Source organism: Pipistrellus kuhlii, unplaced genomic scaffold (assembly GCF_014108245.1).
Source record: "Pipistrellus kuhlii isolate mPipKuh1 unplaced genomic scaffold, mPipKuh1.p scaffold_m20_p_24, whole genome shotgun sequence".
Classification (NCBI taxonomy): Eukaryota; Metazoa; Chordata; class Mammalia; order Chiroptera; family Vespertilionidae; genus Pipistrellus; species Pipistrellus kuhlii.
The window spans coordinates 10600074-10614023 of record NW_023425523.1 but is presented as its reverse complement, the minus strand read 5'-3'; the positions used below and the strand labels follow the sequence as shown (position 1 = coordinate 10614023).

Here is a 13950-nt window from a genome sequence, read left to right as displayed (position 1 = left end):
CACTCAGGGAATCAAGGTGGTTCCCTGCCCGTGTCTGCCCTGCTCTGAGCCTTTCAGGATGGCTGGGCACTGGGCAGCAGCAAGGTGGAGGAGCCGGGGGGCAGAAGAGCAGCTTCCTGGCTGTGTGCCTGCTCTTCAGCCAGCGCTGAAGGTGGCATGTCCTCTCCCCGGGCCGCCACGTCCTGCTGAGAGGCCTCGGTCCTCTGGCCAGCATTCTCACAGCTTCACCCCCGCTACCCACACCCACGAGTGGTTCCAGTCACCGGCCCCAGGGCCCCGCCATGCATCGATGGAACCTTCAGCCCTGCCCACGCTTCCGCAGCGCGTTCCTTCCATTAAACCATTTGAAGGTGCCCTCTGCCCTGGCAGGACCGACCGATACGGGTCACGGGAGGGTTCCTGACCCGGGGGCAGCCCCCCCCGCGGCCCTGCAGAAAGCTTCCGGGACATTCACTCACCGAGAGCCGTGATGGCGACGGGGGTGCTGGCCCAGCGCTCTCCCACGACCTGCCACTCGCCGTCCACGGCCCGCACCCACTCGGTCACGTGGCACTCGTACTGGCCCTCGTCCTCCTTCCTGCTGTGGAAGATGGCCAGGCTGAAGGAGCCGGGCTGCACCTGCTCCATCTGCACGCCCCCGAAGCTGCTGCGCTCCCAGTAGGACGCGCCCGGCTGCACGGTGCCGTCCCGGTCCAGCCACATGATGTTGCTGCGGCGGTTGAGCCTGTCCACGAGCTGCCAGATGACGGAGAAGCGGCCCTGGGGCCTGCCCGCCGTGCGGACGCTGCAGGAGAAGCGCAGGTGCTCGCCCTCGAGGACCACGCTGGCGTTGCCGGCCACCTCCACGGAGAAGCTGCTCTCTGGGGACAGGGGGAGAGCGCAGCTGGGGGTCGGGTCTCCGCCGCGCCCTCCCCGTAGAGGAGAAAGGAGGATGGGTGCAGCGTCACACCCTCTGCAGGCTGAGAGCCCGGACCCTGGCTGGGGTGGCCCTGGCTGGTTCCGGGCACTGCTCCTGATCACCGAGGAGGCCGTGTGCAGAGGACCAGGGTAAGGAGGGTCTTAGACCTGGGGCTGGATCAGAACCTAAGAAATATAACCACCCGGCCGGTGTGGCTCAGTGGTTGAGTGTCAATCCAGGAACCAAGAAGTTGTTGGTTTGATTCCCGGCCAGGACACATGCGTAGGGGTGTCTGCAGGAGGCAGCCAGCTCACCAATGTTTCTATTTCTCTACCCCTCTTCTTATCCTCTCTCTCTAAAAATCAATTAAAAAAAAATACAACCAATGCCATTATGCGTAGGGCATAAAGCAATGCATCGGGTTATTGGTTCAGCTGGGGTTCAAGGCTTTTCAATTTGGATTTCTATTAGGTTGAACTCCTTGAAAATTCTACTCCCACCCCTTGGTGCTGTGGCAGTCAAATAGAGGCTGGCATTGGTAACGTGCCATCTGAGACCTTCGGGACCATATTAGGGAGGAAAAAAAAGACAGGAAGTATCTGGAGTGACGTGTGCGTGGCTGCGGGTACTCCTGGGCACAGATGGTCCAGTCTCACAGAGTGTGCGGGGAGTGAGCTTCCACACTTGCATTAACACCGAGGAGGAGACAAGCCACAGGCTCGCCGTCCTGCCTGTCCACACTCAGCCCTGGGGTTTCACCGCTTCTCGCTGTGAAACATTCTGCCAATCAAAGTGTGGGGAAAGGCCCGGACAGTGTGGCTCAGTGGTTGAGCATCGACCTATGAACCAGGAAGGTCACAGTTCGATTCCCAATCAGGACATATGCCTGGGTTGGGGAGTTGATCCCCAGTAAGGGTGTGCAGGAGGCCACCGATCAATGAATAATGAATCTCTCTCACCGTTGATGTTTCTCTCTCCTTCCCTCTCTCTTCCTCTCTAAAAACAATAAAAACATATTTTTAGAAAAGTTTGGGATAAGGAGTCCACTCCCTTCACTGCTTTGCTCTATGAACTCAACCAAACTACTTAAATTCAACTAGACAGGGAGAGTGTTATTTATCTCGTACAGTTTTTTAAAGATTAAAAAGTAAATGAGACCATGTATATAAACCGCCTAAAACATACTAAGTTTTCAAAACCTGGACTCCGTGATCAGGGTTGATTTCACTATCCCCAACAACTCTTTGTTTTTTTGTAAACATCATGGATATTCTAATCTATCTGAATCATGAGCATATTATTTTGTACAGTTACCTATATTGACTTCAAAAAGCCATAGTAAGTGTAAAAGAACACAAAATACCGTAACTAATTTGGTTCCAATTTTCTGGGCACTGCCCACGTGAAACAGACACAGACATTTTAAATCAATCGATGCAATCAAGTCCCCGATTGAGAGGCACACCCAGTCACTGAGGGGACACCCCCATACCCAGGACCATGCATCTGAATCAGGCCTTTCCCCCTGGATTCCCCCACAGGCAGAAAGAGGCGAAGGTGAGCACCGAACCCCTGCGTGTACTCTGGTTAAGGTGAGTGTACCTGCTTCTCAGCCTGGCTTGTTTTACATGAAAAATAAATAAAAGGAAAACAGGTCTGCATAAGGGGAACATGAATGCTCCTGGGAGGGCAACCTCCCTGAGAGATTCGGGGCGATGGTAAGCCTCCTATGAGCCCGCATCCACAGCACTGGTGGCTAAAAGCAAGGGTTTGGAGGCAGGACACCTGGGCCTCATTCTGCAATCTTGGGTCCTTACCTAACCCCACCCAAGCTTTGAAATCTCAAGTACATAAGACATACTAACAGTTCCTACTTCTCGGGGTCATGACACTGAGAGTGTTGGATGAGGTGGCTGTTTTTCATCTCGTCATTAATAGCAACAAGATTCCTCTTCGGATTAAAGACTCATCCCCAGGGTTATCCATTCCGAGTGAGGGCAACGTCAGCATCCAGGGGAAATCCCTTTGCGGGCCTCCATCGGAAGAACGGCTTGCGGGGTGTCACCCTCACCTCCTCCTGTCACCCCCATGGACTCTCACGGAAGCCTGGCTTGTATTGTGAGGGCTGCTGGGGGCGCGCTGTTATTCTAGCAAGCCTGGAAAACCGCACACTTAGCACGTGGGGCTGTGTGTCCATCCCGGCAGCCCAGGCAAAGGCAAATGCAGATGCTGCCCGTGAGTCTATTCACCGGTGTTCTTGGGCCCGAGAAAAGGCAGCCGACCATTAAAACACTATGGACCGAATGCCAACCTGGACAGGTTTAATGAGAACCTGAGGGCATGTTGTCAAATGAACTTTCAAACCAGGAGGTTGGTGGTGTGGCACAGGCTAAGCGCAGAGCAGTGGACATGGGGTTAGAAGCAGAGAGTTCTCCTGCAGCGCAAGCTCAACCTCTGACGGAACTGGCTCAGCCATGGCTCCGGCTGTGCTCCGGCTTCTTCCTTCATATAACGGACACGATATGGGCCTCTACGGGGACTTGAAGGGGGGGAACGTGGGGAAGATGACAGATGCAGAAGCACGTTGAGGCTCTTGGGAGGAAAAGCGCCATTAGAGTCCAAGGTATTACCATCATTACCGACGTGATCGTTTGCTTTGGTAGACTTACCCAAGTGGCCTTGGGGCAGGATCTGGTGGTTCTGGGGGACTTTAACTACCCAGTCATCTGCTGGAAAAGCAATACAGCAGGCCACAGATCATCAAACACGTTCTCGGAAGGGGTGGGGGGGAAATCTCTTAGCACAAAAGATAGAGGAAGCACACAGCGTGGCTGCCCTTCACTGGATCCTTACGACACAACAAGGAATTAGTTGCAGATTTAAAAGCAGAGAGTCCGTGCACGGTTAAGGCAGACACTGACCGACAGGAAAACAGGGGAGAGAGAGTGGGCATTCGATTCCACAGTCTCAATCCTACAGATACTCCGCAAGCACCTACCCTATGCAAAGCACCATGCGAGGCATTGCGGGGGTGGGCTGGGCGAAGTCTAGTAACAGAAGAATTTCGAGGTAATTAGGTGTGCACACATGTTTTTTGTTTTTTTTTAATAGGCATGAAAAGAGAGTAATCCTGTTGGTGAGAAAAGGAGAAAGAGTGGGAAGACGCTTGTGCGGTCTTTTTCCTTCAGACTTGAAGAGAGCTATATTAAAAACATAGTAAGAATGAAAAGGAAGCCGGGTAAGGTGAGAGGAAGAACAGTCTGAACAGCTGAGAAAGGGTTAACGGTTAGTTTAAAAAATGTCCCCATCTTGTTTAGACTCAGAGCATCCTAAGTTTTTCATTCTCTTTTTACTAAAAATAGACCCATGAGAGAAATGAGGTATTAATGAGGACATCCTGAGACTATGGATGACTGAACACGGGCAAACACAGGTGGGCAGCCACGACGGTGACCCACCCAGACAGTGCCAGCGCCCGGGGGGCAGGGAGCCCGCCTGAGCGGCCTTGGACGTCAGCTTTAAAAGTCCACGCCCGGGAAGATGTGAGAGGTCCCAGCCACTGACTTTCAAAAGCCACAGTTTCCACAGGGAAGGGAAAACGAGGGACATGCCAATCCCTCCACCCCAAAACCCGGAGGGCAAGTCCTTCTTTACAAGGAGCTTTCTGATTTGAAATCCTCCCTCGGAAGGAAAATGTCAGGCAGGCATCTCCCCACTTTCCCGGGACCTAATTCCCACTGGGAGCACACAGCTGCCCTGAATTCCTGGTGTCCCTCCCAGCTGAGCTGCTCTCCTGGGTACTGCGATGCCCCCTCCAGGTGCAAACACAGCCCTGAGCTCGCCTACCTGGGGGGTTGCCAAGTGGGCAGGGGACTAGAGAAGGGGGGCAGTTAACTGGCCTTCCCTGTCAGCTCGAACCCTAGAGTCCCACCCGCCCCTCCTCCCCTCCCCTCCAGCACTGTCCTCTCCCCTGACCTCTCAGTGACGGTGGGAGGAGGGGGAGGAAGCAGGTGCCTCTCCACTTACTGATGGGGAGGACGATGATGGGGATGTTCTTGGGGCGCTTGCTGTCCTTGTCGATGAACTCCCCGGTGACGGTCTTCTCGCGCTCGGTCACGCGGCAGTTGTACTTGCCGCTGTCGTCCTGGCGGAGGTGGAAGATCTTCAGCACAAAGACGCCGTCGCCCTCCTTGGCCACCTTGAGCTGCCCCCGGGCCTCCCGGTGGGCGAACTCGCTGTTGAGGACGGGCACGGCGTTCGGGCCCATGCTGGCGATGAGCGAGCTGTTGAAGGCCCAGGAGACGGCGAAGTAGCGGTCGGGGATGTTCTGCGCCTCCAGGATGCAGCGGAACTCGGCCGGCTCGCCCGTGGTGTACAGGCGCTTCTCCGTCTCCAGCCGCACCGTGAACTCCTTGTCTGAGGAAACAACGGCCCACGGCGCGTCCGGGTGAGTGCGGGCCCGGCCACCGGGACGCATGGCACAGTCCCACCACCAGGCCCTCCTCCCGGGCTCCCCCCAGGGAAGGCACCACCGCACCCAGGATATGAGACTCAACGTGGCCAGACCCAGAGGTCTGAGGCCTGTTATCCCAGTCGAGACGAGACCAAGAGGCTGTCTATAGCTTATACTGCCCTGGATTCAACCCCTCAAAGTCAGGAAGGAGCCGAAACCAGTTTGGCTCAGTGGATTGAGCTTCGGCCTGTGGACTCAAGGGCCCCAGGTTCGATTCCGGTCAAGGGCATGTACCTTGGTTGTGGGCACATCCCCAGTAGGGGGTGTGCAGGAGGCAGCTGATCGGTGATTCTCTCTCATAGATGTTTCCAACTCTCTATCCCTCTCTCTTCCTCTCTGTAAAAAAAGCAATAAAATATATTAAAAAAAAAAAAAGTCAGGAAGGAATTCTGAATGGTCACTGCCCTGGCAGAGCACCAAGGTGTAGCCTTGACCTCTAGCCCAGAGCTCCACTAGCCACATGACTACAGATACTTTCAGCAGATGTAGTTGGACCCACTGGGATTTCTGAGACAGTCATACAGTGGTCTAGGTGCTGAATCCCCAACCCCAATAAACTCAAATATTAATAATCTGAAATAGTTTTCACCCCCATGTGAATACTGGAAATAAGACACAAAACTGCGCAGGAAAAATGAAAACGAATGGCTTTTCACTCGTCACCACCTGTCAAACCTTTAGGAAGGTGTCTCCAAAAGTACCTATTTGCACCAAAAGCTGGAACACCTCTGAAGTGGCCAACGAACACAAGCCCCCTTCGAAGAGCTGGGCGTCTGATCCGGCACGGGGGTCACGTGATCAAAGAAGAGTTCGTCACCACTAGGGGGTGCCAGCACCCATGTACTGGTGTGTGGTGACTGTCACTTCCATGAGACAGTTCTCCTCTCTCATAGGCACCCGTGGCCGGGGTGGGGTAAGACAAAGGAGTCAGGTGCTGGAGAAAACACTCTGTTCTAGAAAGCAGGACCAAAGAGCCTGGGGCAGGGGAGGCTGTCGCAGCACCCAGCACCCAGTCCCTCCTCCTCCAGCAGGTGGGGCTGCAGGCTACTTTCCCTTTCCTGTCGTCACATGTGGCTCTTTGGCCCCTTGAGTGTGGCTCTTCCACAAAATACCATGGCCTGGGTGAGTCTATTTTGAAGAAGTGCCGTTAGAAGAAGTTTAGATTTAAAAATTTGGCTCTCAAAAGAAATTTCCATCGTCGTACTGTTGATATTTGGCTCTGTGGACTAATGAGTTTGCCGACCCCTGGTGTAGACACACTTCACATTCACTGCGTCCCCAGAGCGTTCTCTGCCCGATCCTGGCACTTAGCAGCCTGCTCTCAGCTGCTGGTTTTCACACTGGCCGGCTCCCTGCACGCAGGGGCCCAGTGTGAATCATCTTTGAATGCCCGGCGCTACCACCACCCCTTCAGTGCTGCAGGGACTCACTGGGGGCTTACTGAAATGAACTACAAGAAGGCCACGCTGGGGCGGCAACCACTGAGCCTGAGCAGCACAGGGGCTCAGGGCAAAGCCATCAACATTCATGTCATTGAGTTTTCCCTGGGCTGGTGTAGTCTGGAGATACGTGCTGGGCAAATTTAAAAAACTCCTAATCCCAAACTGGTAAGATTAAAAATAAAGTAGATTAACTGGTGCAACCCAATTTAAAAGCATTATTTAAAGGACTCCAAATTTGGTCCAGACTTTTGAAGCTGATATTAAAACCATCCAGGAAGGAAAAGATGAACAGGAAATAAGGCACCGTCTGGAGATTGCTTGGTACTGGAAGATCCAGAAGCTGCAAATTGTTCTGGGTCCTACAGACAAGGTGCCATCTCTACAGGAGCCCAACCCTTCTCATAAAAGCCCTCACATCCACCCGCTGCCAGAGAATCCCTCTGCCCTGTGACCTCTAGCTCTAGCGCTGTGCTTGACAAAACAGACCATGAAGTCTTCAAATGTTTGGCTCAGAGGATAGTGTCAGACTGAAAGGTCAGGGGTTTGACTCTGGTCAAGGGCATTGGCGTGTGGGGGAGGTAACCAATTGGTGGGTGTCTCTCTCATATCAACGTTTCTCTCTTTCTCTCTGTGTCTTTCCACCTTCCTTCCACCCTCTCTCTGAAAATCAATGGGAAAATACCCTCTAGTGAGGATTAAAAAAATACAAACTGTAGGAAGCAGGCCATGGAAAAATCACTTGGGAAGGATGCTGGAAACCCAGCTCCCAGGCCCACCGGAGCCTGGCTCAGGAATCTGCACTGTCCGGTGGGTCGGAAGCCCTGCTCTAGAATGACAGAAGATTACGGAAAGACCAAGAGCACTGACCACAGCAAATGGGACAAGGAGGTCAGGAAGCAGGTGTTGACAAGAGAACCCCACATGCACTTCAGATTCCACAGTCCCCATCTCCACTCCCCGGGACAGCTGTAGCCTCACCCCAAGGTCAGCAAAACAAGGAAAGGCTCCTGGACCATCACCACACCTCCTTACCCACACAGTGACTGCCCTCAACCAAAGCCGGGGGCCGAAGGCCTACGGAGAGCCTGCCTCAGCACAGCCTAGGCAGCAGCAACAGCACCCGGCTCTGATCTGTAGCAGGCTGGATGCGGGGGCCAGACATGGGGGCCAGGGGCCAGGGGTGCTCTGACCCTGTGGGAGGATAACGTGAGGAGCTGCCATCACCTGGACCCAGCTCTAAACTCGTCACTCAGCCTCCTCCAGCAATCCCCTTCCGAGGTCTTCCCCTGGAGACAGCATTTAAAGGGAACCCAGTGCCCTAGGGCTGCCTCAACGATACACTGAGACTCCTCCTGGGGCCCCGCCGGCAAGCCACCAGCACACCCATCTTCCCTACTTACCTCCCAGACTGTGGAAGAATGGGGACAATGCATCTTAAAAATCATCAACCACCACCAAAGAAATAATAGAAAAAATAACCACCGGGCGAACGGGGACGAGAGAGACTGACCTGTGGGCTGGACGGTGACCACGGTGCCCTGGGAGCGCTTCCGGGTCATGGCGTACCACGAGCCGTCAGGATCCTGGATCCACTCGGCGGCCTCGCAGTAGAACTCGCCCTGGTCGGACGGCTGCAGGTGGAAGACGGTGAGGCGGAAGGTGCTGCTCCCCAGCTTGTCCAGCCGCACCTCCCCCAGGCTCTGCCGCTGGGCGTACTCGCTGCTGGAGTGGAGCACGAAGTCTCGGCTCAGGGCAATGACCTCCACGGGCCTTTCGCTGCCTCTCTGCCGGAGCCAGGCCACGGACACGTGGCTGTGCTGGACCGTCTCGGTGGCCACCTCGCACGTGAGCTCCAGGGGGTCCTGCTCCACCTTGTGCAGCGTCTGGGGCACGGCTGTGGTCTGCAGGGAGTCTGGGATCACTGGAACACAGAGCATCCGCAGGGCACGGTCACATTCAAGCCTCAGAAGCTGACGTTCACAGGGACAGAGAACGGAAGCTGTCCTGCTTTGGGCACATCCTGAGATAGCAGGGTTCTTTGCAAAAGATAACAACACTGGGAAAGCCCTAGCCGGTTTGGCTCAGTGGACAGAACGTCAGCCTTCGGACCGAAGGGTCCTGGGTTCAATTTCAGCCAAGGACACATGCCCAGGTTTCAGGCTTGATCCCCAGGTGGGGACATGTAGGAGGCAGCCAATCAATGATTCTCTCTCATCACTGATGTTTCTATCTCTGCCTCTCCCTTCCTCTCTGAAACCAATAAAAATATACTTTAATAATAATGATGATGATGATAATAATAATAATGCTGGGAAAATGGAAGTCAGCAGAAAAAGAGGGAGACTGAAGCCACGGGCATGAGTCCACAGGAGCTAAGCAGGGCTGTTGAGGACAGGACAGTGTGGACACCACTCAGTCACAGGGTCCCCAGGGGTCGGAGCAGACTCAGCGACAGGTAACAAATAGCAAAGCTCCCACCCCACCCCGCCTCCACCCTCCGCTGCGAGGCCACGGATGACCCAGACAGCACAGACACGGGAGTTTTCTGTTTGGATCTGGACTGCGAGTTTTGGGCAATTACTGTTACCTGCTTGGTGATTTTCATAACACTCAGACAAAAGGCGGGTTGTGTTTGATTTTAAACGAGCCCCCTGAAAATACTGTGTACAAAGCATGTTCTTTTAGGGGAAATTAGATTTCATTGTTCATTCTGGTATTGCTTCAAGATACGTAAAATTGGCTTCTGACTGATGTTCAAACGGAAATTGTTCCTGGAACTCGGGGAGTTTTTATCTCTAAACAACTTCCTCAGTTCCTCCCTTCCAGCCACCGCCCCACATCCCCCCAGCTGGCCTCAACAAGGCAATGCTCTAGGAAGGCTATTATTTAAAAAAATATTTATTTTTGGTAGAAAAAAAGCAGCAGCATCCTTGATTTTAACAGGTTCAATTTTCATGTAATTGAGGTGCCAAGTGGTCCACACTGGCAGGCAGCCACCGTAGGGGGGTGACTCGGGCCCGTGAAGTGGCCCTGTGGTCCCTCGGTCAGAATTGTTCCCTGGGAACTAAACACCCCACCTCTGACTGATGAGAACACCCAGTGTGTGTGACTGCTCAGGGTTGGGGTCCAGGCCTCCTGCTGGGGTGCAGACTTGCCAGGAAGGAAAAGTCGCTGAAGGAAGCTGGAGGTGGAGGGAGCGGGCAGATGGCAGTGTGTGCAATAGGACGGATCAATAATTCCAGTTGTTATTGTCACAAGCAAGCCTGGGAATTATGACTTGGCGTGGGGAGGCAAGAGCTGGCTCACGTAGGGCCTTGCAGAACCCAGTGAAGAGCAGAATTTATTCTAAATGTGGCTGACGCCACTGGAGAATTTTAAGCATGGCAGGGACATGATTTGATTAATGTCTTAAAAAATCATTCCGTTAACTGTTCAGAGAAGAGACTATGAAGGCAAAAAAGAAAAAAGGAAAGAAATGATGACTTGGGCAGAAAAACAGAACAGCCTCGATAGTGCTAACCCTTCCCACCAGACCCCTCTATAGCCAGGGGCTTACCCGCCAGCGGTGCCCATGCCCCACTCGTGGGGCGAGGACTCCAGACACCTGGGACCAAGCAAGACTGCACCCACACTCACTTCCTCACCTCGCGGCACCCCGCATCCCAGAGCCCAACTCCGAGGTTTCACTTCTCTTCCCGCTGACATCACAGGCTTCATCGCCCTCGTCATGTCTTCGGGTCATGGACCACAGACATCCTTGCCTCATGTTTCCATATCCCCTTTCACCAGCTAGAGGGCTAGTCAACCTTCTCAGAAATACCTAACATCTGCTTCGGATCTTTGTTAAATTTCAGCCTTACCAAGGCAAATAAGCTTTATTGTTTACATGACTGGTTGACCTCTAAAATATCTGGGGAGGTGTATTTTTCTTAAGTCAAATAAAGCTGGACTCTGAATTAACTCTTTCCTCCTGTTCCTCTCTCTAAGCATGTCCTCGGTGAGAATTTTAAAAAAGGAAGGAAAGAAGGACCATCAGACCAAGAGAATTGAATCAATGTTATGGACTTAATGCTTGTGTGTGTCCTCCCAGAATTCATATGCTGAAACCTAACCCAACCCCACGGTGATGGTATTTGGAGAGGAGGCCTGTGGGAGGAGATCAGGACACGAGGGTAGAGCCCCCATGAATAGGATTAGTGCCCTTCTAAAGGGACCTCAGCGTGCTCCCTTGCTCCCTTCCCAGGATGTGAGGACACAATGGGAAGTCAGCAGTCTGCAACCTGCAAGAGGGCTCCCACCAGAACCCATGAGGCTGGCACCCAGTTTCCCCAACTCTGAGAAATACATGCTTGCTGTTTAAGCCGCTCCGTCTACAATGCTTTGTTACAGCAGCCAGAATGGACCATGACACGCAGGCGGGCAGGTCACTGGCCACACCCCCACAGCTCTCTCCTTACCCACGAGGTTCATCTTGGCGCTGTAGCTCCCGAAGTACCGCTCATCGGTGCTGGGCGTGAAGCATTCGTACTCGCCGGCATCCCGGGCCTGGAGGTCGGTGATGTGCAGCAGGGCCGAGTTCCCCTGGATCCTCTCCACGTAGATCTTCCCACTGCGCACGCGCTGGGTGTAGATGGCGTAAGGGAAGGAGGGGTCCACAGTGCTGACGATCTGGACCTCGCGCTCCGGGGCCGAGGGCAGGTAGATGGACCACTGGAAATTCTGCTCGGAAGCCCCCTGGTAGCCGCTCACGTTGCACCAGATGGTGATGTGGGAGCCCTCCGTGCGGTACAGGGGGCCTTCCTGCACAGCGACCTGCCGCTGTGCTGTCACGACACCTACGGGGGACACACACACGCAAGAGGCTCACTTACTTACATCTCCCACCAAAATGCAAAGGAGGCAGCAATCCTCAGAGGGTTTGTGTGGCAGGACAGTACCATCAGCAGCTTCCTGGCGCTTTCGGAATGTATGTATGTATGTATGTATGATGTATGATTAAACCCTGACTGGCATGTGCGGGCATCGGACCGCACGAGGACGTGGTGCTGTTACTGATTCAGCAGCTGACCCTCGGGGAGGTCATGCAGTCCCTCTGCTTGTCATTTACGTGGCATTTTAGAACTATTTACACTAAGGCTACTTATAAGGTTTTTGACAAAGTGCGCAGGAAAAGTTGAATCCCTGGCACAAATTCAGGTGGAAAGGAGTAGAAGCAACTCAGTGATCTGGCTGAAATGAAATGCCTCTTTCTCGATTAGAGGGCTGGCGAGGGGGGTGGACACTTCATTCTTCGGGGCTGCACCCTTTATTCTCAAAAGTCGCTCCTCCAGGACACCCCGTGGAGGAGCCCGCAATCCTTACTCCCTCTGCCCGCCGGGAATGGGGATGTGGCAGCTCTGAGCCGAACGCATGTGAACTTGAATGATGGCCACACACTGACCAGAGGGAGCTGAGCGCAGACCGGTGACACGAGAGTGAGGCTGCCCTTAAGTCACGGCTCTGATTCGCCCACCAGCCCCCGTCTTCTGGCCGGGAAATGCTCCCCCACAGAGGCCCCTGCCTGCCTTCCCGCGTTCTCATCATGGCCTCCCTTGCGTCCTCGGGGATGGGGCGATATGGTGGGTTTAACGTCTCATTCCCAGCCAGCACGACACTGGTTCTGCCCGGTCGCTGAGGAAGTGGGAGTGAGCAGAGAGAGCAGCGAGGTGCAGGCACAGCTTTGCCAGGAATTGGAATGAATGGGCTGTGTCCCCAGGACAAGCCGCTCTGCCCTCAGGCCTTGGCCTCCTCATGATGACAAGGTTTCTGAGAAGGCTTTGGAGCAAATGGCATGTAAGCTGAAGGCTGACTTTGTCACTTCCTAGCTGTGCCCCTGGGCATGTTACTTCACCTCTTGGAGCCTCAGTTTCCTCATCTGTGAGATGGGGATGATAATGTGTGCCTCCCAGGGCCTAGGCCAGGATCAGGCCCCTCTGGCTGGGACATTCTGTGCCTCAGGATCCAGAGGACAGGCCAGCAATAACTCAAGGACATTGCAGTGGCCTCTTGACAGTGACACCATCTCTGGGCCAGCCGCCTCCGCTCACGGCTGCAGCCCACCCCCTCCCAAACCGAACCACAGCTGCCCAGTGTAAACCTGTCTGCGGTGGATCCAGCTGGCGAGCAGCTGCCACAGCTCACGTCCTCGTGGGCTCAGCTCTAAGCCCCGCCTGGGGGCGTCTGTGCTCCAGCCCGCGGGTTCAACATGCAAAACGACCGACTTTCAAACAGACCTTACAAGGGAAGACTTGTGGCTCGTAAACTCTTACTTGCAAAAAAAATCCCTTCTCCCAAACAAAACCTCCCACAGCACCCTGTCTGGGCTTCAGCAGAAGCAGGGAAACTAAAAAAGTGTGTGTGTGTGTGTGTGTGTGTGAGTGGGGGGGGGTACAAATCAACAGATCAAAGTGGCATGTGAATTCACTACATGCATGCTGGTTGACAGCATTCCTTTCTACACCGAGAGTCATGGAGAGGACAGTTATTTACAACATGTAACAGTTTGCTGCATCACATTTAACCATGTACTCTTCATGACACTTGGAAACATTTATCCAATGACATGTGAACAAATGTTTGCAGCGCTCCAGAACCGCAGAGACTTTGAAAACAATGCGAGCACATTTATACCACTTAGGGCTCCTTGCATCTCAGTGCTCTGTGACTGGGCAGCTGTGACCACTCCCCACCGGGTCACTCCCACCCACTGGAGACCGCCAGGACCAGCCAGCATCTTGCTTGAAGGGACTCCCTTTCACCCAGTGGGCCCTCCTGGACTCTCCTGGGAGCTTGAACAAAGAACCCAGCCTGGACCCCGGCCCATGTCACTGGTCTGGGGTGCAGCCTGGGCGTTAGGATTTTTTTTTTTAATTTAACACACAGCAGGGTCAAGACCGCTGCTTTAAGGTGTCTCTGCTTGCCCAGTGCCAGCCAGGTGCCCAAGGAAAGAACCTCTGCTAATTCAAGGCTCTCAATAGCTTTCAAAACCTTCTCAAAACCACTTGTCTGAGATGGAAGCAGGTTATAGCTATTAAAAGACATATTGTCCGCCTGGCCAG

At 53.9% G+C, this 13950-nt stretch overlaps 1 protein-coding gene across 5 annotated transcripts in view; it reads right to left on the bottom strand.

The window, feature by feature from the left end:
* The window catches only part of IGSF3 (immunoglobulin superfamily member 3), a 79722-nt gene that overhangs the window by 25834 nt on the left and 39938 nt on the right, over positions 1-13950 (bottom strand). For 3 of the 5 annotated variants that reach the window (XM_036452518.2, XM_036452519.2, XM_036452520.2), the window contains exons 3-7: positions 11311-11688; positions 8364-8774; positions 4925-5314; positions 3568-3627; positions 459-860 (exon numbers count right to left, since the gene is read on the bottom strand). In XM_036452518.2, coding sequence (XP_036308411.1) covers positions 459-860; positions 3568-3627; positions 4925-5314; positions 8364-8774; positions 11311-11688 — 1641 coding nt within the window. The remainder of the gene's footprint in view (positions 1-458; positions 861-3567; positions 3628-4924; positions 5315-8363; positions 8775-11310; positions 11689-13950) is intronic. The other 2 variants (XM_036452521.2, XM_036452522.2) reach the window with 2 other exon arrangements.